The sequence below is a fragment of the Ochotona curzoniae genome, unplaced genomic scaffold, assembly GCF_017591425.1.
Source record: "Ochotona curzoniae isolate NIBS_2020 unplaced genomic scaffold, NIBS_Ocur_1.0 scaffold_4953, whole genome shotgun sequence".
NCBI lineage: Eukaryota > Metazoa > Chordata > Mammalia > Lagomorpha > Ochotonidae > Ochotona > Ochotona curzoniae.
Genome location: NW_024467127.1, coordinates 1,272,759 through 1,297,428, shown reverse-complemented (window position 1 = coordinate 1,297,428; position 24,670 = coordinate 1,272,759). Strand labels below are relative to the sequence as shown.

The 24,670-nt window shown below is 41.5% G+C and overlaps 1 protein-coding gene across 2 annotated transcripts in view; it reads left to right on the top strand.

Annotated features, from left to right (window-relative positions):
- Positions 1-24,670, top strand: part of LOC121150345 (contactin-associated protein-like 5) — a 544,128-nt gene that overhangs the window by 213,934 nt on the left and 305,524 nt on the right. For both annotated transcript variants that reach the window (XM_040971192.1, XM_040971191.1), the window contains exon 5: positions 12,749-12,952. In XM_040971192.1, the coding sequence (XP_040827126.1) occupies positions 12,749-12,952 (204 nt within the window). The remainder of the gene's footprint in view (positions 1-12,748; positions 12,953-24,670) is intronic.

Here is a 24,670-nt window from a genome sequence, read left to right as displayed (position 1 = left end):
CTGCCTTAAGCAATGAATGTGTGGTATTTCTGTGCTAAAACCCAAGGACTACTAGTCGATGATCGCACTTGATCACTGACATTATCACCTAAACCAGTTCCTGGGGTTCCTGGGTGCGACTGCAGAATTGTGGAATAGGTAATCCATCAGTTTCCTCAGAGAGATCACCTGCAAGAGAACGAGGAATTCCCTGAACATGTAACAATTCCCTACTTTCATCCCACAGACACTAGATTGTAATTTCTGGGAACAGAGACTACCACCCTAAAAAAAAAAAAAATGAATGTTACGAAGTTCTCCAAGTACATTATGAGCATAGAGTAGCTGTTAAAAACAAGGTTGTGCACAGAAATTCACTGATAAAATGCCTGTGTTTATTGGTAAAAGCACATCTGGAAAAAAAAAAGTGTTTTTAAAAACATAGATATTAGCAAAGCACTAGACCAGAAAAGGACTGCTTGCTGCTTCCTTCCCTGGATCTGGAGGCACAGGGCACCAAAACAGGCATAGATTCCCTGTTGGCATCCAAAACCTCCTAGACCCTCTCCTTTGACAACATATAGCCAGGCCAGTGCAATGCTGTTTCTTTTTAAAATAAAACAGGAAGCTTGCATGCTGAAGCAAAACGCTTGTTCCTTGGTCCCATACTCTCCTCGTGTCAGGAGCCCCATGCTTAGAACCCTGCAGTGCCAAGTCCCTTCGTTGGTGCTTTGGGGTTCTATTCTTTGGGGGCCGGGGAGAACACTCTGTTTGGATCTAAAATCCATGGTCTGTGTGTCCTTTGGACTCAATCCTCCCTGCCAGAATTGTCTTACTATTTTATTTTTATTGTGTGGCTCCTGTAAAGGTAAAATTTCATTCTATGTGCTAGCAACCATAATAACAATAAGGAAAATATTCCGGCCCCAGGAGAGATTCCCAGGAAATGTATATGATGAAAATTCTGTGCATGGATTTCAAAATGCATGAAAGCACACTTAGTTTCTAACTTCATTTTCTAAGAGATACTCCAAAAATATTCAACCAAACGTTAATCAAGACAATATTACAATATGCTTAATTCCTACAATCACAGATTATAAAGAAAATAGCTGGTCTTGGCCTGCTAATTCCATTTGCTAAATATTGCTAAAGATTGGTAGAAAACTTATAAATGCGTATCATTTCTTCAGGTAGACAATTTGCCATTTTGGGAAAAATGTCATATTGATTTGTTCGCACATTCATCATTCATTCAGTTGCCAATGAATGTTAAACATGTCAGATACAGCAAGCACCAAGCAGTGCTCTAGAGACACAACCTTCGGTCAGTACTGCACTTGTTTCAAGTTCTCTTCTGTGATTGCATTTCCTTCATCACTTAACATGCACTGGTTTGGTTGATGCCTGCCTCCCTGACTCCACTCAAACTGGTCCCTGCCAAGGTAGGATGGTTCCATCATGGAACAGACTATGCAGTGGAAGAGCTCTGAGAATTGGTTGCACCATGTTGGAGCAGAGAGACCTCAAAGCAGTGACACTATGGCAATAAAATCCATCTTTATAAAGGGGGTAAGAGAAAGAGTGAGGGGAAGTTAAGTCAGCAAATGTCAGACAGCGTCATCTTCCTCGCCTGAATCTCACAGTGGGGATGGTCACTTGGGTGGCAGGCAGCAGAAGACTAGGACACAGGTCAGCAGGAGTCAGGCAGCTGATGTGTTTGTTTTGTGCCCAGGAAGCCAGCACGGTCAGAATATGTGAGATGAAGAGAGCTTGTTTCTCTTTGCTCAACATGTTCCATATTGTCTGTACTTTGTTTCAGCAGCTCCTTGGCGGGTGCAGGGTCACAAAGGTTTTGGCAATCCTCAAACGTTTTCCAGGCCACAAACAGGGAGCTGGGTGGGAAGTGGAGCTGCCAGGATATGAACCAATGCCCATATGGGATCCCAGCGCATGCAAGTTGAAGGTTTACCCATTGAGCCATTTTGCCAGGTCCATGATAAATTATAATTGGTGGAATGCTTTCTTGGAAAGACACATGGTGTTCTTCATATTTCTTATAGCTATTGCCATGGGGAATGCTGCCATCATCATTAGCGTCTCTCCATTTCCTGTCATGTCATGTACGCAGTCTTGTACAGCAGAGTTAACCGCACAGACACAGCTGGGGGATATTCCTATGAGTTATTGGAAGAGAAATTGAAATTTGCAAAAATGGCTTTTAGCCTATTTAAATTGTTGTAGAGATTTATTTTCTTTTTATTGGAAAGTTAGATATACAGAGGAGGAGAGACAGAGAGGATGGAAGATCTTACATCCGATGATTGACTCCCCAAGTAGCCTCAGTGGCCAGAGCTGAGCCAATCCAAAGTCAGGGGCCAGGAGCTCTTCTGGGTCTCCCACACTGGTTCAAGATCCCAAGGCTTTCGGCTGCCTCCACTGCTTTCCCAGGCCACAAGCAGGGAATTGGATGGGAAGTGGAGCTGCCGGGATTAGAATTGGCACCCATATGGGATCCCGGCATGCGCAAGTTGAGGACTTTAGCTGCTAGGCTACCATACCAGACCAAATTTATTAAATAGTTTAATTTATTTAAAGATTTTAATTTATTTAAAATTTATTTAATATTCATTTAATATTTTAATATTTATTAGATTTATGTAATGTTTAATATTTTTTGTCTCTCACCAAATGTTTCTTCTGTGCTCTAAAGAAGTAAGTATGTATAATTGCCAGAATGCTATCTCAAATTGCATATGCTACAAGTAGCTCAAACTGAATACAACCCAGGCAAATCTCTGAGTCAATTTCTCCCTTCGAACTGCACTTGGGTTGTTCCTGTGCTGTTCTTTTTTTTCAATAAACACTTTCACGTGCCACACTGAACTTGAGAAGCCTTGACAGAGACTGCTTTATCCTTTACCATCCTCAAGGAATTCATCAATAAGTCCCATCAGGATCATTTCCCAACACCATGCCAATATGTGCATTTATTTTTGTCTTCAGGAATATCTTCTATAACCTCTAGGTCAACTTCACAATTTGCCTTTCACAGTTCCCCTTTCTTTTAAGATTTATTTATTTTTATTAGAAAATCAGATTTACACAGAGAAGGAGACACAGAGAGAAAGATCTTCCATCCACTGGTTTACTCCCCAAGTGGCCACAATGGCCGAAGCCTAGAGTCAGGATCTTCTTCCGGGTCTCCCACGTGGGTGCCAGTTTCCCAAGGCTTTGGGCCATCGTCGACTGCTTTCCCAGGCCACAAACAGGGAGCTGGATGGGGAGTGGAGCAGCCAAGTCTCCATCCAGTGCCTGTATCTGATCCCAGCACATGCAAGGCTAGGATTTTAGCCACTAGGCTACTGTACTGGGTCCTGATCCACCCTCTGTCAGTCACAGCTTCAATGTAGTTTTCTCAGAGAGCAACAGATGGATTTCCAATTTAAATAAGATGACACTTGTGTATCTCTTCATTTTGTGTTTTAACATTTTCTTTCACCACATTGTATAGATGGGTTACTTATCTACCTAAAATAGACATTTCCAGGTGAAATGATTATTCACTATTTCATTGGGAATTATGTGTGTTGTTTACCTGGTTTCATCGGGCTAAGGAAACCACCTACTTAAATACTTGGGATTCAGTGCAGAGCAGGGCTTGACTCAATCATTAGTAATTAATTTCATTGAATGACTATCTTCTCCAAAGTCACCCAATCCCTGAGTGTCTTCCAACTTGGAATTTCAACTAGTTCTGCATGAGTGCTGCATTCCTGCACTCTTGGGGTTCCCATTGTGCTCTGTATTGTACAGAGATGTCACCTGAGCCTGTTTAATCACATGACATGGACAAATGTTGCTAGATAGTCAGTATCAACACTCAGGTGAACTTTTCCCCTGTTTTCTCACAAAACCAGAGAAGTTTGGAAAAGCAAGAGACCTCAAGAACAAAGATCAACTGCCGCCTGGGTGCAGAGGTGCTTCTGTAATGTCTGAACTCATGTATGCTTCATTTGTCTTCTCGGAACTAATTGTGCATAAGAGTTACTTGGGGATGGGCCCGGCGCGGTGGTACAAGTGGTTAAAGGTCCTCCCCTTGCACGCCCGGGATCCCATATGGGTGCTGGTTCTAATCCCGGCAGCCCCACTTCCCTTCCAGCTCCCTGCCTGTGGCCTGGGAAAGCAGTCGAGGACAGCCCAAAGCCTTGGGACCCTGCACCCGCGTGGGAGACCCGGAAGCGGCTCCTGGCTTCGGATCGGCATAGTATCGGCCCGTTGCGCTCACTTGGGGAGTGAATCATCGGACGGAAGATCTTCCTCTCTGTCTCTCCTCTCTGTATATCCGCCTTTCCCAAAAAAAAAAATAATAAAAATAAATCTTTATAAAAAAGAGTTACTTGGGGATATATCTTAAACTAACCTGCTATACCAGAAGTGCTGTAGTGGAGTGTTAAAGCACTGCCTCTCTGAGAATTTCCTGCCAACAGGTACCCTGAGACGACCGGGGGGTGAGGTGACAGTATTCTGTGGTCCCAAGAGCCATCGGAGACAGTCTGATCAAGCATGTCCCTTTATTGTAAAGCAAGCACAAACTTATACAGACTAGGAAAGGGGAAGGCAGAAGGGTGTTTCCCGATAGTCCTCCGACCCAACAATGATACTATAATTTGCTAGAAGGCATGTCTATCTCTATGGGTCATTCAACCAACTTACAGTTCACGTTCGGCGCACAAAGCTGGAAGGCATACTTCGGGTCACAGGCAGGTAGGCTTTGAGTTACATACAACACATAGGCTGAGAGATATGACTCAGGTCACAGGCAGGTAGGCCATGAGTTACTTTTGACTTATCAGAGTTGCTTATCAAGGAGGTTGCAGCACAGCTTGTCCAAGGACAGAGCAGATAAACTGGGGTGCAGCCCATCACTCTTGCCTGAATGGCCAACAATCAGGTCAGGTTGAAGTCTCCATGAACCAAGACCGTGGTCAGGGCATTCCCCTGGGGACACGGTGTACCACGTGCCTATGACTCCCCACACAGGCCAACAAGCAGAGATCCAGAGGCCTTCTCCACAACTTCCTGAAGAACATAGGGCAATTGGAACTCTGAATCTCACTGAAGAAATCACAGCAGTATGGAGAAGGAAAATCTTCCAGGATAACTCATTAACTTGTTTTCATGTGACAAATGAGGAAACCAAGGCCCAGAAATGTTTAAGACTTAGGAAGTTAGGCAAATTGGGGCTGTCAATATTTCTTATGCTTGGTCAGTTGTGAAAGGTCTCTTCTATGACAAGACAAATGAGTACAACTAAGGGTGCTACAGAAAAATCACATGGAAAAATATGCGTATTTTATGCAAAAGATTCTAGTCCACACACGTATTTCCTAATATAAATTATTTATATTTTTTCATGAGCTTAAAAAAAAAATTGTATTGCTATAAAGAGCACATATTTCATGTGTTTCGTAAGTGCAATACTAAGCTAAAAAAGCATTTCCCCCCTGATTCTCAAACCCCTATTTTGCTTCATTTCTGATTTATTCTTGATATTTGCAAAAAAGCACGGTTTCATCCACACCGCAACCACAGACTTAAAGCCACAACAATAATATTCAACAAGTGAAAAAAGAAACACCACTGTTCTACAGAAGTATAAACAACTCTAAAAAGAACAGTGAAGTAACAAGAATATCTATGTTCTTCCATTTCCTATTTTACTTTTTTTTTTAAGATCTATTCATTTTATTGGAAAGTCAGAGAGAAAGATGTTCCATCTGCTTGTTCACTCTCCAAGTGGCCAAAATGGCTGGAGCTGAGCCAGTCTGAAGGTAGGAGCAAGGAGCCTCTTCTAGGTCTCCCATATGGGTGCAGGGACCCCATATGGGAGACCCGGAAGAAGCTCCTGACTCCTGGCTTTGGATTTGCTCAGCTCTGGCCATTGTAGCCACTTGGAGAGTAATCCACTGTATGAAGGATCTTTTTCAGTTTTTCTTGCTCTCTGTAAAACTGCCTTTCCAATAAAAATGAATAAATCTTAAGAAAAAAAAAAGTAAAGCCACAGTCAAGTCTCTGATGGTGGAAGTCCAAGATAAAGTACAGTAACATGAGTTTCAGTTTGAAATTAAGGAAAAACTCATTCTTAAATCATTTTCCACAAGGGAAATTGATGGCCGATTTGGATTTTTGGTAAGGACTCTGACTTTTTTGGGGTTTTGTTGCCATTTGTTTTTGTTTTTTTGTAGCATTCATATGGCCTCTTATTGTCTTAATTGCTTTCTATTATTAACACAGAGGCTGGGGATATATAAGGAAAGAGACTAGGTTGCCTATGGCTCTGGAGGCTGCCATGGCAACAAGTATGCTTCTCTTGTCTCAGTTCTTGGAGGAAGGCGTGTGGAGCGGACAAGCCTGAAAGATTGCTTTGCTATAGTACAGCAGCTCACGCCCATCTCAATCTCACCATGCGTGCAGTGAGAAGCTACTCCTTCCTTGTGAATTAATCCAGTTGTGAGAAACCAAATTATCACACAGATGTTTTACTTCCCAATAATGTCACAACAGTAATTACATTGCATTGCAGGTGCCAGGTAATGAGTGTGGGTCACGATGCTTTAAGTGCCACTTGCATCACCTGCATCCCAGATACTGGTTCTGCTCCTGTTGCCTGTTTTCTCCTAAAGCCCATGTACAACACCGGGCCATCCAGCATCTGCTGTTTCCTGGGATGCGTAATAACAAAAAAGTAACTCACAGGCAGAGCCAGGACTCCCCCCTGCCATTTGTGTATCCTGGGTGTTCACAGTGACATACTAACTGCCATAACAAGCAACTACCCCACCCAACAGGGGTCATCCACTAAGACAATGATCTTAAACACAGCAGCTAGATCTTTAGTTCTGCAAGTGGGCACTCCCTCTGTTTCTCACGATTGAGTGTTAAAATATTGTTACTGAAAATTCAATTTGATTTAATTCATAGTTTGTTAAGCTGATGATGCTTCAGTAGAATTCCCTAGAATATAAATACTAGACCAGTAGATACAACAGTCCGCAGCATAGATGCAAATCATCCCAAGCTCAAAAGCTGCTTCTTTCAACTCAAGATAAATCCAGCACACACTTCCCTCCATCCCAGAGGTACTGAGAAACCAGGGCAGGCTGCCTTTCCACTGGGCCTATAAATGATGCTGAGCTGTCTGAGGAAGTCGGAGTTCTGTAGGCGTATTCTGGCATATGTGATGGATGTGGGTAGCTTGTCAACAAACCAGATAAAAGAAGGGCTCCATTGAGTAAAGCTTCTAAAGCTCTAATACTCCAGAGAGCTGAGAAGCTGAGAGCTGGGGTGGGATGCTAACAAGGAGTTGGCTCTCCCATCCGGCTGGAATGTGAGGCTGATTGCTCACAATAAACATTATTTTCAATATGACTGAATGTTGAGGCTCACTCTATTAAGGCAGAAAAATCATTATTCAGACCATGCGCTTGCACCGAAGACTCCAGGGTTTGGGCTGTCAATCAGCCAACCACAAAGGTTTCCAGTGTAAGCTTACATTTATGGATGCTCTCAACAATTTGATGACTTTCCCAGGCTTTATATAAAACTAAGATGACTTCATATGAACTGTATAAACAGCTTCCCACAGCTAACTGTGACAATGCCTAAGAACAGCTGTTCATACACAGTTTCTGACATTTCTTTGGATAACAGGTGGAAAAACTAGATTGGTCTCGAAAGAGCAAGATAAAAGAGCCATCAAAATTCAAAAATCGAATAAAAATGTGGATTGTAGTCCTAAGCTGAGCAGTTTTGCTTCTCACTCTGACAGTCTTCCTGACCTTCTGGTGTCTAAGTTTGTTGGCTGCTTTCAGATGCATACACATCTCTAGGTGTGCTCGAAATGTGTAACCCAACTGGGCACATTATTAACTGCTATGGTTAAGATCTGATTTGGCTGCCGAACTCCTGTCAATATTTAAGTTGCAAAATCAGATATGAATATTACTGAAGGAATGGAAATTTGAATCCACTTAGACTGTTTAGGAGGTGAACCCAAAAGTAGGTCCTTGGATCCGTAGGGATGTATTATCTGAGAGTAATTGTCATAACAGGATAGCTATGAAAGCCTGAATATAACCCAGTCTCTCCTCTCTCTCTCTCTCTCTCTCTCTCTCTTTCTCGCGCGCATGCGCTCTCTCTTTCCATCTTTTACCATGCACAGGACTTCCCTTGGTTGGAGGAGCCTTAATAAGTGTTTGGATGCAAGAGTCTAAGAGTGATTTGAGATCTAAGAATTAACTGATTTAGAGAATTTAAGCACAGCACACCCTGCAGGGGAAGAGAGACATTGCATGCCGCTACTCAATACCTCCCAGCTAGCTGTGTCATGTTTTCTATCCTCCAGGGAAAAGACAGAGCTAGGAATGACCTTGGCCTGTGAGTGAAAGAGCAGTTGTAGAAGGGTCTCCAGGGAAACAAAGTACTTGTGTGTATATATACTGATAAGGAAACGAATACTTCCTGTTCAACATCTTGCTAGCTAGACTTGAAGCCTAGATTCACAGTGAGAGAGAGAGAGAGAGAGAGAGAGAGAGAGAGAAAACTAAGCCAAATTCAGTTTAAATAACCAAACTTCTTGTAAGAACTGTCTTTCAAGGGCAACCCAATGATCAAGTAACTTTCCACTTCGTTCATCTTCAAGATGTTACAGACACTATAATTAAGTCAAGTTTCCATTCTTAATCAATGAACCTTCATCATAAGACTTCCGTTTAAATTCCTACATGAGACTGGGGAGATGAGTTCTGTTCTGTCCTTGCAGTTCTGTCCTACATTGTGGCTCAGTTTCCCAAAGTCTCAAGGAGCTGAGGTTTCTCATCTACAGCCCTTGTCATCCACGCTGAGGTCATTGATTAAGCTACTAGACAGACCAGGCTTTTGAGAAACTGAAAGTTAGATCATAATTGCTGGGATGGATGAAGAAAGAAGAGAGAAAGTCCAGTTAGAAGACAAAGGATGTACAAAGATCTCCAGAGAAACCAAAACACCAAAACAAACCACTCAAAAAATGGGCACGAGAAATGGGCAGACATTTCACAAAGGAACAAACCCAAATGGCAAACAAACATATGAAAAAATGCTCAAGTTCCCTGGCAATAAGGGAAATCCAAATTAAGACATCAATGAGGTACCACCTAACGCCAGTAAGAATGGCTCATATACAAAAAACTGCCAACAACACTTGCTGGTGAGGATGTGGGGAAAAGGGAACCCTTCTCCACTGCTGGTGGGAATGCAGGTTGATGCAGCCTCTATGGAAATCAGTATGGAGAACACTCAAACAACTGAAAATCTGCATACCATATGATCCAGCAATTGCACTCCTAGGAATATATCCAAACCACCTGTTACACGAGAAACCTACAAGCTCCCCCATGTTCATAATAGCACAATCAATAATTGCAAAAACTTGGAAGCAACCGAAATGCCCATTAGCAGAAGACTGGATAAGAAAGTTATGGTTTATTTACTCCATGGAATACTTTTCAGCTACTAAAAAAAATGAAATGCAGTTCTTTGTGGCCAAATGGGCCCAACTGGAAACTATAATGCTAAGGGAAATGAGTCAATCCCAAAAGGTCAGATACCACATGTTTGCCTTAATTTAAGATAAAATGCTGTCAATTTGAAAAATGGTACCTGTAAAAGGCAGTATTATTTCAACCTCTAACAACCTGTATCTCATGCAACAACATATTGTGATGTAATCAATGAACCAACAATCAACGTGAGGCAGAATGCTCATGACTTACATCAAAGAACTGTAAAACCTAATGCATTTTTTAGACCCTTTGCTTCTTGGTAATGGGGAGGGAAGGCAGAGAAATATTCCATCTCCCTAGAAAGTGTGAGGCAAATGTAAAGCATAACCTATCAAGAACATAACAGGTAACTAATAGACAACAGACTCGAATCAGCATTAGACAATAGAAAAACTACAAAGACATAGGGGGTATCAAGAACGATCCTGACATCCTCTTAACAGGAGGTCATATGCACAGAGCAGGGGGGAGTCCAGAGTGGAGCAGGCGGACAGGAGGAGGCTTGGATCCCAACCCTGGAGACTCCCGGATCCTCACCAAGGACTATCAGTATGGGCACCAAGGACTACATCCCAACTGCCAAGGAGACCACAAGGAATTGGAGTGCCTTCAGAGGCCGAGTACTCTGAGGTCATCCACTACCACTTGAATCTCCCACATGGGATAGAAGAAGTCCAAATCCCTCCTCTCAGGTCCCAGTGTCACCGGAACAACAGCCCAGAGCCCTGAGCAGTCTACAGAAACAGAAGAACAATAAGCTCCCTCCAAGACCAGGGAGAGAAGCTTTCTCTGGTCCTTACTTAATTTTAATACTTGATCCCCACCCTCTCTGGCAATGACCATAAGGGTCGCCCTGGAGCCCCCCCCCCAAATAAAACAAAACAAACAAACAAAAAAAGTTAGAATAGACAGAGAACAACAAGGAAATCTTAGCACTACACAGGAAACGATCAGTAGGGACTCACACATGCCTTACTAGGTAGGACATGAAAATAAACTACTCCTAACCAGGGTATGGAGGATTTCTCTGCACACCCCTCCCAAAAGTGTCTATGCCTCAACGGGTGTCACATGCCTTGCTAAAGGTATAAGCTAGTTTAACTATCCTAAAATCTGCCAAGTTCAGTAAAAATTAAGCTTCAACACAATGAACTGCTAAACACTAAAATGAAAATAGACATGAGGCAGCTGAATAGTATCCTATAGCCATTTTAAGGTAGATAGAAGCCAGTTGTATACAAAATATAATTTAAATGTTAATGAAGTAGTCACAGGATGTGGTAAAGATTGTTTAATTTATCAGTAACTCAATATAATGTTAATTAACCCCATAATGTTGGAAACTGTTGTTGATGTTATGTTATGACTTTTAATTGGTTGGAATGATATTCTGCCAGCTATGTCTTCAGACCAGGGTTTGTCTCCCCAAGAAAGTGTTGAATTCAGCTGGGCAATAAGATACTGAACTCTATGCATGGTACATGCTTGCAATGAAAGAAACAAGACTGGATTTGAAATGTAATACTCCAATAAGATGGAGCAATTCACCATGGGGGGAGGGCATGGGGAGGGGATGGGGGAACATCAGAGCCTATGAAACATTGTTATAAAATGAAATGCAATAAAATATATATATATACATATAAAGAAAAATGGAAAATATCAGTTATCTAGACAAAACAAATATACAATATCCAAAAATCAACAAAATATTAAATCTTTTGAAAACAAACAAAAAAGAAGACAAAGGATGTTTGGAACCCAGGATTCCATATGTAAAGAAACGCAGGCCTTTGTAAGAAGCGTGCTTGTGGCCAAAGACACCAAAAGATAATGTAGGTGTACAGATGACAGGATTTGGGGAGTTTCTTAGAAAGGTGAGTGTTGGTGAATATCTTCCTGAATGTGATGTTTCTTCTTACAGCCTAGGAATTTCTCCATCCTTGTAATATTATCCAGGCATTCTATTGCGCAGAAATTAATAGTGAAGTTGTCAAATTGCAGGAAAATCTGATTCCATAACTCTTTAATAAGAACTGAGATTTGCAAAAGAGGTTTTTAGATTCTCGATTTAAAAATTAATTATTGCAGGCACTCAAGCTGAGGGTTTTTAATTGCTTTATGCATAATTAATAGTGTTTTTTTTCTGGGATGTTAGATTTGAAATAAGAATAATATGAACTACTTTACACACCCATTTGCTGCCACCCTACCATGTGAGACAGGAAATAAAGAATGTGCTCCAATTTAGAGTGAAATTGGCTTTTGTTGTTTTCTTATTTTAAAAGAAATGCAATCACTCAGATTGGAATATAGGAACAAAATTACAGAAAGAATCTGCAATTAGCAGTGGTAACATAAAGCCCCTCTTGGCTTCTTGGTTTATATTTGTCAGATATGTTTAAAGTAACCAAAATTTTAACTACCTGATCTTTCCTGATTTTACAACAATGAATCCACATTTTTGTCTGTAAACACTAAAGTGGAACCATATCACAAATGTCAAAAGAACATAAGGACACATGGAAAATTGCATGGGGAAAAAAGGAAGTTAATTTGATTCGGGTGTGAGAAGTTTTGAGAGCTGTACAGTTTTTTCATACGATCCATGTAGATGATGAGGTTTCTTTGTGTTTTCCCTGTTCAAATACCAACCTTCCTTCCTTGGGTAAAGGGATACTGCTGGCCCTAGAGTGTAAGGAAGATGGTGTTGTTTTTTTTTTTTTTTAACTAGACTCATGTAATAAAGTACGTTTCTGTTTTTTAATCCTGAGCTAGAGATAGGTTGAGTGGGTCCAGCTCTCAGATGTAAATGAATAGGAAAGTTAAGTGGTGAGTGACTATTACAAATGAAGCCTGGCAGGGTCCTTGTGGCATCCTCAGCCTGTGCTCTGAAGCCAAAGCAGGCACAGCACTAATGAGAGCTCTTACCTTTAGGCTATGATCAGTTGGCTTGGACACAACACGTAGTGTTGGTTATAATAAATGAGTAACTCCCCCGGGCCTAATTAGGACCTTCTTAATCTATGGACTTGCTCTTGAAAGCACATTCCGGGCCTTGAGAAGATTCCTGTGAACTGGACAGCAGCTGGGATGGAAAACAGAAGGGGTAGGTGTGAGAACACACACTGACTTTTCTCTTTCCCCCTTGTCTCCATGCACAGAATCTGACGTGACCAACTTTGACGGCCGGAGCTCGCTGCTCTACAGGTTCAGTCAGAAGCTCATGAGCACTCTCAAAGACGTCATCTCCCTCAAGTTCAAGAGCCTGCAAGGAGATGGGGTCTTGTTCCATGGAGAGGGTCAGCGTGGAGACCACATCACCCTGGAGCTCCAGAAGGGAACACTTGCCCTGCATCTCAACTTGGGTAGGACAGGCACAACCTCATTGTTTCTTGCTGTCAGGCCACGGGGGTTCTTTTTCTGGGCACAATCTCCTTATCCACACAGCGATAGAGAAATATCATGTTTTGACATGTTTAATACAGTGTTCTTTGACACAAAATAATATATCTACTTAGGAAGAGCTGCAAGCTAATTGTTAGGTGACCCATTATCCATCCTCATTATCTATTCCTCTCAGTAACTCCAGCTATAAAGTACATTTAGATAATGCATTTATTATCAAAGGTTTGTTTATTTTTTTACACAGAGAGCCAAAACACAGAGAAAATGGAGAAGGAGAACGAGGGAAAGACAGAGTGCTCCTACCCACTTGCTCTCGCCCCAGATGCCTCCAGGGGTCAAGGGTGCTGAAATCAAGACTGGGAGCACAAACCACGTGACTCAGCTGGGAAGCAGTGATGCAGTCACTTCAACCAGCACCACCTGCTTTCTCATTGCATCTGTGTTAGCAGGAAGATGGAGTCAGGAATGGAGCCAAGTGTTGAAGGCAGGTCCTCCAGCAGTGAACACATGTGTACTAACTGGCATCTTAATCGCTAGACCAAATGCTCACCCAACTTCAGAAAACAAAATATGCACATGTTATAGTGGGAAGTGTTCAAAACCTATTCCACTATGTGTGCTTGCGAAGGGAAAAATTCAACAGAAATAAAATGAAGAGGGAAAAACATAACCTTTTTCTGCAGAGTGGGGTGGCTGGGCATTGTTTATTGGTTTTGGAAGAGAGTCACTTACATGAAGAGTGAAAAATGTTAGTCTCCAGAAACCCCTGTGTTTTGCTAACATTGCCTTTTTCTTTAGGTGCCCTCATTGTGCCAGGACAGACCTCAGAGTTACCAAATGCCAGCCAGGCCAGGGCAGGATGCCCTCTTGCCTCCTGTCCAGGCAGTGCTTGGCCTCTCCTTGTGAGTTAGTTTCCGTCAACACAGGGAGGCATGCTTCAATGTGACCAGAGCTTCCTGACCTAGGGCAAGAGGGACAGCAGGACTTAGGCTCGTTTCTGTGGTCAAAGGCATTTGGAAGTTTCCAGTTAACAGCAGACAGCAGGGAATGAACTCCTAAGAGTGCAAAAGCAGACTCAATAGAAAAGCCAGAAAAGTGGATTTGTTTTGTATGAGAATGAATCTCTACTTTTGATTTGATGTGGATATTGAAGTCAAAGGAAGATCGTTGTCTTTTTAATACCTGGTGGTATCCTAAAAAGCTCATGGAAATTCATAATATGAAATATATCTGCACATATATATTTATGTTATATATGCATACATATACACATACATATATGTGTGGATATATATATATACGGCTTAAAACATTGTGAGCACCATAAAAACGTGTTAGGGCCCAGTGTAGTAGCCTAGTGGCTAATATCCTTGCCTTGCATTCCCCTGGGAGCACATAGGGGCACCAGTTCGTGTTCTGGCTGCCCTGTTTCCCATCCAGCTCCCTGCTTATGGCCTAGGAAAACATTTGAGGACTGCCCAAAGGCTTGGGACCCTGCATCTGCAGAGGAGACCCAGAGAAAGCTCCTCGTTGCTGGTTTCAGATCAGCTCAACTCTGGCCACTGCGGCTACTTGGGGAGTGAATTACCACATAGAAGATCTTCCTCTCTGTCTCTCCTACTCTCTGTGTATCTGGCATTCCAATAAAAATAAATTAATCTTTAAAAACAATGTTGAACTCAACTTGACGTGAACTTTAAAAAAATAATAATCTTGGAATTTGGAAACCAAGCACAGAAATTTTAGCAATTACCAATAGACTGATGAGAAGGCAGACAAATGCTTACTCACATTGTGAGTATTTCTTATTGCCAGGCATTCTCAATGACCTCTTTCGTCTTTATGTTGAATATATGCTGAAAATCCACAGATTTCAATGCCTGAAACACAATGCATCCAATTGTGCACTCCAGAGACGCCTTCAGAAGCAAAACCTCAGCCAGAAGAGGTGGCAAGATAACTTGCTGCTGGGTGAATTATTCACCTGTTACGTTACCTGAAGAAGCGTTGCAGTGTGAGCTATCTGAAAGCCGAATGCTTAGGCACAAATCCCACCAGCACCGGTTCATTTGCTGACCTCCAGTTTTTAAGAAAGGGGAATGGATGTGTGGGGCAGTGATCCGCAGCGGCAAGGATCCCGTACAGTGGTGTAGGCTGTGCATGGGGTGGCTATGACCTGTCAACGAGGAACAGGTATTTCCTCCTGGTTATGTGGTGCGGTATTCTCCACTATCTCTTAGGTTTTTCAGGCAACTATGTCATTTCCGGCCCAAAGCTCCACTCCAACATGCAAACTCCAACATGGTAAAACAGATGGTGAGAATAGAATAGAGGAACCATGCCACTGATCCTGTTTTATTTTATTTTATTTATTTGAATTGTGGAATGACAAGAAAAGAGGAAAAGAGAGAAAGAGAGACAAAGATATCTTCCCATCCACTAGTTCACACCCCCCCCCCCTCCCGCCAGTTGATTTTAAAGTGAGGGCATAGCGAGGAGCCAGGGACTCCATCTGGTTCTCCTAAGGGTGTTAGGAGCCCCTGTTCTTACTCCATCTTCCACTGCTTTCCCCGTTGCTTTAATGGGGATCTGGATTGGAAGCAAGCAGCGGGAATGCAAACAGGCGCTCTCACGTGATAAATCCTGACCTTTGAAACACCACACCAGCGCTGAATTCCCTTTATAAATAAACTAATTGTGAAAAGGTGTGTAAACTCTGATCCTTGTTATCCTTATTTCCAATTTTGTGATACAATAAATATCTTGCATGGAATGGATATGAAAACCAAAACAAAGGAATTTCGAATGTAGCTGAATTAACATGGCCAAATATCAAAAATGGAATCTCAGAATCAAGTTATCCCACAAGTACTATCTCAAAGTTCCACATTGAATTATGTTCTGTTTCTGACAACAAATGAATACATTAAGGGGAATAGGACTTGCTCCTTACAGTGGCAGAGATAATAGCAGCATCTTTCTGTTAAATCCAGATCCCTAACCACGGTGGTGATGCTGTAACACCTCCTCTAGTGAATGAACAAGCACAGTAAAAACCTGCTTTCTGTGTGTTTTACACAGTTCTGAGATTTTTTTGTATCAGCTTGGGGAGTCCCGTCCTGTCGACTTGTGCACTGCATTGGAGTGTTTCCTGTCGTATGTGCTTTACACAGTCACCAAGCATATCTACTTTAATGACACAGACCTCCCTGTGCCATCCTGAGGCAAACACTGCAGCAGATTTGCACATCTTCCCTGCATCCCTCCGCTGCAGCCAGCAGGTGTCCTGAAGCATTAGGTAAAGGGAGTGACAAGAGCTTTGGGATGGCCATAGTGGAAAATGTGCAAAGCGTGCTGCTTGAGGACAAGGATGCTCCTTTGCTCTTGGCTGCATCTCTGGAATCCAGGAGTTTCCCTGCCCAAACTAGACAGCTCTTGGAAATTCAGTTCCTTAGTAAGGGACAGGATCTGAGTATTTCCATGGCTGTCACTGAAGCCATCCGCCCTGCTTCAGTCTTGGGCTCTGACTTGTCATGAGCCACACTCTGCTAGAATGTGACCCTGATAATACAGGGTACTTATAGCGGGTTTACATCCTATGTACTCCTTAAAGAAACTCTGCTCTTGGGAGCATGCCTGAATTGAACATCTTGCTATTTTATTATTGTTTATGGTTCTTGTGTACTTTCCTGCTGAATAGCAACCTTTCTGCTTGGTACCCGTTGAACCCTTGATTTTTGTGGGGAATTCAGCTTGTGATTATAAAGTCAGTTAAAAATGTTATCTCAAAATTAAAAGAAAAAAGTAAAGACAAGAGAGGCAATATGTTGCTTTCTTTGTATAAGTGAACTACACAAAATCTGGGTTTCAAATTAAGTAAGAATAAATTAGAAACAAGAATCCGTTGTATTATATTACTGTTATGGAATGTATTTCAGGCATCTTACCGAAAAAACTGCAAAATCCCCTCACTCTATTTCCATCATCCTATGTTGTTTAAACTCATTGATAATTATGTGACTATATGTATATGAGATAATTGGATGATACGTTTTGGCACTTCGGTCCAGTTTTGTTCATATTTCAACAAGGATTTGGTCAATTTGTGGGTCCTGGTATCACTAATTTTCTTAATAATAGATACTTTGGATACTTAAAAATATGTGCCTCGGTTTACAGATTTGAGATACTAGGCTCAACAAGGATAAGCAATGTGTACCAGTTATATAGGCATTGATGAGTACAGCCACTATTGGCATGTACTTTTCTAAACAACTTTTCATTACTTTTTTTTTAAGATTTATTTTGATTATATTTTTATTGGAAAGGTGGATATACAGAGAGGAGAGACAGAGAGGAAGATCTTCCGTCCCATGATTCACTCCCCAAGTGAGCGCAAAGGCCTATGCTATGCCGATCCAAAGCCAGGAGCCTCTTTCGGGTCTCCCGCGCGGGTGCAGGGTCCCAAAGCCTTGGGCTGTCCTCGACTGCTTTCTCGGGCCACAGGCAGGGAGCTGGAAGGGAAACGGGGCTGCCGGGATAGAACTGGTGCCCATATGGGATCCTGGGCATGCAAGGCGAGGACCTTAACCACTTGCGCCACTGCGCCGGGCCCAACTTTTCATTACTTTTCAAATTGTTAAATATGTGTAAGTGATCTGGTCCTTACACAGTTAAGATGCTGTTTGGGATATCCACATCCCTTTTAGGCATGCTGGATTTTAATATCTTACTGTAGTTTCTGACTACAGTTTAACAAATGTGCAATTTGAGGCAGCTTTTCATCAATAGGCCAGGTGCCTGCCACCCATAGGGAAGATCAGTATTAAGTGTCAATTTTCTGCATTGAACTGCCTCGTTTTGGTATCAAATGTATCTTGGGAGTGAACCAGAGGATGAGAAATCCAGGCCTGTGTGCTTATTTATCTGTTTGCATGTTTCTAATTAAAAAAATAAATGAATAAATTTTTAAAAATTTAAAGGCTTTAGAGAAACAGAAAAAAAAGCAAAAAGTGTTCATCATTACATATACTAATCATCTCCTAACATTCAACATTCCAAGATATTTAAATCATTCCACTTAGCACAAAATGTGCTATTTAAAAAAATTATTTTGGACCTGGCATGATAGTCCCATTGGCTAATGCTGCGACTAAAAATTGTCAATAACCCATACATGTACCAGTTCATGGACCAGCTGCTCCACTTCCCATCCAGCTTGCTGCTTGTGGCCTGGGAAGGCAGAGAGAGAGAAAACCTAAAGCCTTGGGAACCTGAACCTCTGTGGGAGACCCAGAGCAGGCTCCTGGTTCCTGGCTTTGGATTGGCTCAGCTCTAGCCATAGTGGCCATTTGGGGGGGTGAACCAGCAGATGAAAACTCTTTGTCTCCTCTCTGTAAATCTATCTTTCCAGTAAAAAGAAATCTTTTAAGAATATTTGAACTTTCTATGAAAAACAAAGGGAGACATTTGCTTGTTCCCTGACCCAGTGGATTGTCAGTCCACCCAGGTCTCCTACGTAGGTGACATGGATCTTGCCCTCCAGGGTCACATTAGCGGAAAGCCACGTCAGAAGCAGAGAGTCCAGAACTGGGAGAGTTGAAGCAGTTTCTCAACTGCAGGGTCAAACACCCAACACTTATGACCTTAGCATATTATTTGGAACTGGTTTCCTTCCCTGTTATCACATAGCTTCCAAAATGGCAACAGTCCAAATCAGCAAGACAAGTTCACTTCTTTCCTCCTTTCCTTCCCTCCTCCCCTCCCTCCATCTCTTCTTTCCTTTCTTCTTTCCTTCCCTCCTTTCTTCCTTTGTTCCTCCCTCCTTCCCTCCTTTTCTTCCTCTCTTTCTTCCCCGCCACTCCTGTCCCTCCTTCCCACCTTCCTTTCTTTCCTTCTTATATAAGTAAATGGGATTAAATTTTAAAAATATATATTTCCATTAGAAAAAAAAAAACAGAAAAAGAAATAAAGTTCATCAAAGTCCTCAGAAAGCTCTGAGCAATAAACATTATGTAAAATCTCTGCTTGGATTTCAAACTGCCTGAGAAAAAGTTCTGTTGAATTAGAAATAGTATTTTCCTGATTTACTTCTTGCTCACAGGTTAGTTACCGTATAGTTTCATTGCTTTTTGTTCACAAATGCTCATGGGAGTTTTATTGGGCCTTAATAAATTGGAGACTGGATACATCTGGTGATTAAATTTCATCAGCCACTGAGATAAAACTTAAAATAGATATCCTGAGATGAAAACTCTGAGAAGTTCTTGACACCCACGTTTTTGTTGTGATTTCTAACGGTGAAGACTTCCAGCTGAGAAGTCCTATATGATGTCATATGTCTGTTTCCGCTGGCAGAATCGTAAATGCTTTTTTAAGAAAAGCAAAAATTCAGTTGTCTGTCCCCAAGTTGGTTTCAGTACAAGATGTCATATTGTTGTTAGAGTAGAGTAACAACAGGGAGTGTTGAGATTCGTGATTATACATTTTGGGCTAATTAAAAAGTAAGCTTATAATGCAGCAGAAACTCATAGCAGTTTATACATCCCCGATATTCACAGTAGTTATACATAGTACTTGATACATCCCCAATATATACTGTTCAATGAATCAGCTATGCAAGGTTAGGGTAATTCTGTTTTAAAGATGTATTTGTTTTTATTACAAAGTCAGATATACAGAGAGGAAGAGAGACAGAGAGGAAGATCTTCCGTGAGATGATTCACTCCCCAAGTGACTGCAGCTGCTGGTGCTGCGCTGATCCGGAGCCAAGAGCCTGGAACTTCTTCCGGGTCTCCCACATGGGTGCAGGATCCCAAGCATTGTGCCGTTCTCCACTGTTTTCCCAGGCCACAAGCAGGGAACTGGATGGGAAGTTGAACTGCCAGGATTAGAACTGGCACCCACTTGGGATTCTGGCATGTTCAAGGCAAGGACTTTAGCTGCTAGGCCATGCAGCCAGGCCCTTAGAGTCATTTTTATAAAGAAATGTATTTTTCCAGTTAAAAAAAGTAACGTTTATGTAAAATACAAAAATAAACAAATGTTAGGTTTAGTCCACAGCTAGATGTTTTAATTCTGGGTTTACACATTTTTTAAAAGTAAGGTATGAATTCCTGAACTAATTAGAAGTTACGTATTTTATTTTATCAAGGGTTGGGTCATAGGCCATCAAAAAGACCCATCATGTTAAATGACAAATGGGCCTCCAGCATCCCATGTTTCAGTGCTTTGTGGTTATTCTGTTTATGGTTTCACTCCCCTGTAATGTGTCTGGAAAGGTGGCAGACGAGAGCTCAAGGAGTTGGGCCCCTGTCACCTGTGCAGGAAGCCTTGAAGGAGTAGTTGGCTCTCAGCTTTTGGCTGGTCTTGATCCGTCTGTCTTAGCCATTTGGGCAATGATGAAAAATGTAGATTTTCTTTCTCCCTCTCCTGCTTTTGCATTTTAAATCATTAAATATTAAAATGACAAACTTGCTTCATGTATACTCTACTGTTTATTATTGCTGCTTTGAGAAACAGAGAACAGAGAGAGATGGAGAAAGAGCGAGCGAGAGAGAGAGAGAGAGAGAGAGAGCGCTCTAATTTCAGGTCATCTTGGAACACTTTCTACAGCTGTGAAGTGAATAAAAGCAAGATTCAAATTTACACCAGATCTCCCATTTGAATGCATGGGCTTGGGAGTACCTGCTGCCATTGTTAGAGGATTAGCCATTTGAGCAAACAATCACCCTATAAAATCGTTCTGATGGCTATGTAATAGTCCATTCTGTGATTCTGCTTCAGGAAACTTAAGGATATTATGGCTTTTTGTGTTTGTAAAGGATTGGTTATTGCCTCCAGTTTGAAAAAAAAATGAAAACATTTTCACCATTTTCCAATTTGCTTTCTCAGTAAAACTTCTGAAATGTTTTGTTGTTCTTAAAAGTCAGACATAATTTTCTCAAATTTCTCAGTGTTTTTGGCATTTTTTTCCCAAAAGATTGGTGGCATTTAATTATCAGTTTTCTTCAGGCACTTAAACTACTGGTTACGTTAATGAACACTACAAACAAAAAGTTAACACACTTTTAAGAAAAGGCCAACAAATTGCTTTAAGCATTTGTAAGAATTTCACCAACTGTCTTGCATGAAATAAATGTGTTAGTTAAGGTTTATTGCTTCAGTATTTGCAGAAAGCAAATAGTAATTACTATTTGAGAAAATGTGAATTTTTTAAAATTATGAGAATTATTGGAAGGGATGGGAAGACTAAACTGGCTTAACTCAGGTTGAAATTGTAGAATGGAAGGATAAACTCTGGACCTAAGGAAAGTAACGATGGGCTGGGAGGTGGTGTCCCAGCTCCCACAGTCCCTGTCCTGGGTGTTAGGATGGTAGTGGGGAATGTGACAGTGCCTATAAGCAGGGTACAGTGCCAACAGCCAGCCTGGCTAGCCCCGCTGGAGTGCTGCAAGCTGAAGTCAAGCATCCCAGACAGAGCAGGGCGAGCCTGGATCTATCATGCCGCATGGTGGCGCTACTGCTGAGATTCGGAGGAGACACAAAGTTAAGTTTACAGAATTCTCATCTGGATTTCCAGAGTGCCATCCTGCTTCTTAGAAACCATTACAAAATAATAATAATAATACTTGAAGATGGTTCAACTGTGTCCAAATATCTTATATCAGAATAAATTTTCAGTTATATGAGAAATGAAAGAACTGAGGCAGGATTTGTTAATGAGAATTTGTTAATGAGTAAGGAGAAACTTGAAAGTATTATTAAAAAATCTGGAAGTCTACTATTAACTAAGAAAAACAATTAACCTTTTATCACAAAAATATATGAATAATGACAAACACATCATGATATATAGACATTGAAAAGCAACACATAAAAGCCACTTCAAAAAATTCTAAATTTATATTAAATAGATTAAGTACCAATTTTATAAGAAAGTCGGTAGAAAGCAGTAGATGATGAAACAGTCCGCAGCAAAAGAAATAAAAAAGAAAATCTTCCAAATTCATTCCAATTTAAAAAGCACATTAGCATACTGAAATAGTGCATTTACCCATCAGATGGGCAAAATCACTAAGTTAGTTCATATTCTGTTGGCAAGGCTGTGATATAAATCACTCATAAATAGCTGGAGTTTCAAAGATGCAGCTTTTTTAGACAATTTGGCATTTTCTGTTCAAAGTGCAAGTATTTCTAATATTACAAAAATGACAAAATTATACCTTTGAATGCTAGCATGTTATCTAATAGTGCATCCTCGTTCAAATGTACATGCTGGAGAAATGCTTGCTTGGGTGTGGTGCAATGCTTCATTTCCACTTTGAGCACCAGGATCACATAGAGGCACCAGTTCGTGGCCCAGCTGCTCCACTTCTCATCCAGCTCCTTGTTTGTGGCCTCGGAAAACAGTGGAGGATGATCCAAGGCTTTGGATCCTGTCCCTGCACTGGAAGACCCAGAGGAGTCTTCGGGCTCCTGGCTCCTGGCTTCGAATTGGCTCAGCTCCAGTCATTTTGGCCACTTGGGAAGTGATCCAGCAGAGGGAAGATCTTTCTCCCAATATCTCCTTTTCTCTGTGTATCTGCCTGTGCAATAAAAATAAATATATCTTAAAAAAATAAATGTATGTTTGCCCTGAGATCACACATGCTCTGTATACAATATACAAAGCGTGGCTGTTGTCTGTCTAAAGCAGATGGACAAATCTTAATTTCTCCCACAGAAAAGTATTCACACAAAATTTCACATATTTCATGCTAAGAAGTATTATACATCTATAAGTAAGGCTTCATGATTGGTCAAGAAACATTCCCAATATAGAATGCATAAAGGGGAAATTTTAGAATAAATGTGTAATATATTATTAAACCTTAAATAAATGAAACTAAACTACAACAATCTTCTGTCCTGTTTCTGCATAATGAATTTTCCCAGAAGCTCAAGCAAGATAGTAGCGAGGGGACTGCCTTTGGCCTATGGAGCAGGAGCACAGGGGGAAGGCTGTGAGGAGGGTTTGCTAGTGTATCTAGTAGTTCCAAAGAAAACATTCATTTGATCCACTCATAATTAAATTTGACTTTTGAAGCAGGGATCTGAATGTTAGAACATATGAAATTAGTATTTTTAAGATTTATTTTATTTTTTACTGCAAAATCAGATATACAGAGAGGAGAGACAGAGAGAAAGATCTTCCGTCCGATGATTCATTCCCCAGGTGACCGCAACAGCCAGTACTGTTCCAATCTGAAACCAGGAGCCAGGAGCCATTTCAGGTCTCCCACGCTGGTGCAGGAACCCAAGGCTTTGAGCCGTTCTTTCCTGCTTTCCCAGGCCACAAGCAGGGAGCTGGATGGGAAGCAGGGCCACTGGGATTAGAGCCAGCGCCCATATGGGATCCTGGTGCGTTCAAGGAGAGAACATTAACCGCTAGCTCACTGTGCCAGGCCTGAACATATGAAATTATTTAATCCTGCCTTGCATTGACACAAGAAGAGCAGCATACCCTGCATCCCACAACGGGGATGGCACCATCAAAAGGGGGAAAAGGTGGTGCTTTCCTTTCTGTTGTCCTGTTGCTTCTTTCAATGACCTGAAGGTATTTTACATTTTCAAATCTTTCATCTTTGGAGCACGTAAATAAGTCATTGACAAGTATCTCATCTTTTATGGGGAAAAAAGTGAGATGCGTATCCAATGTAACCTAAAAATGCCAATGTTATATCTATCTGATTTAGAACTTAGACCTGATCATATATGAAGCCCCTTACATTCCCTTCCAGCAGCATTAACACCTAGATAGGTTTGATTTTATAAATGAGAGGCATACCTGTAGGGAGATATGGCCTTGTGTTGTTTTTGTGGCAGCTCAAGCCCCTTGGCAATAATCCTTGTCATGAACAAGAGAAAGAGAGAAAGAGAGAAAGAGAGAAAGAGAGAAAGAGAGAAAGAGAGAAAGAGAGAAAGAAAGAAAGAAAGAAAGAAAGAAAGAAGAGAAAGAAAGAAAGAAAGAAGAGAAAGAAGAGAAAAGAAAGAAAGAAGAGAAAGGAAGGAAGAAAGAAAGGAAGAGATGGGAGGTAGAGAGGGAGGAACATAGATACGTGTTAATTCATTAGTCTGATTGATGTAGTTGAGAATGCAGTATTAGTGTAACAAATTCAAAAACAGGGAAACAAAGAAGAACTCAGCCGCTGAATCTCAGCTTTGCTGAATGACCACACTGACACTCTTATGTGGAGCTACAGGTATCAGTCAGTGAAGAGAACAGGGCCTGAGTGCTGGAAAGGAGGCTGCAGGGCAGTGGCAGCTGCTGTACCTAAACATCCCATTCTCACGGGCTGCTGCCACTGTGCTGGGAAGAGAAGTCCCCCACCTGTAGTTACTAGAACTGAATAGCACCACCCCAGAACTAATAGTTGTATCTAATTGCCCGTTTTGTGAAAGTCCACGCAAAATTCTGTATAGGGCGAGAAAGCTATTTCCTCATTGATGGAGGGAGAAAGCTAGGGACTGCCATAAATTTGGAAGTTGGGGAGAGGCACAAGGAGTTGTGAAGACTCTATTAAGTCAGAGTCTGCAACACCCATTCCACAATCAATGGAGAAGGTACCAGGCCGACACGGGTTTGCACCTGCTGCCATTGGTGGTGGCATATAGGTATAACGTGATGGATAAAGTCT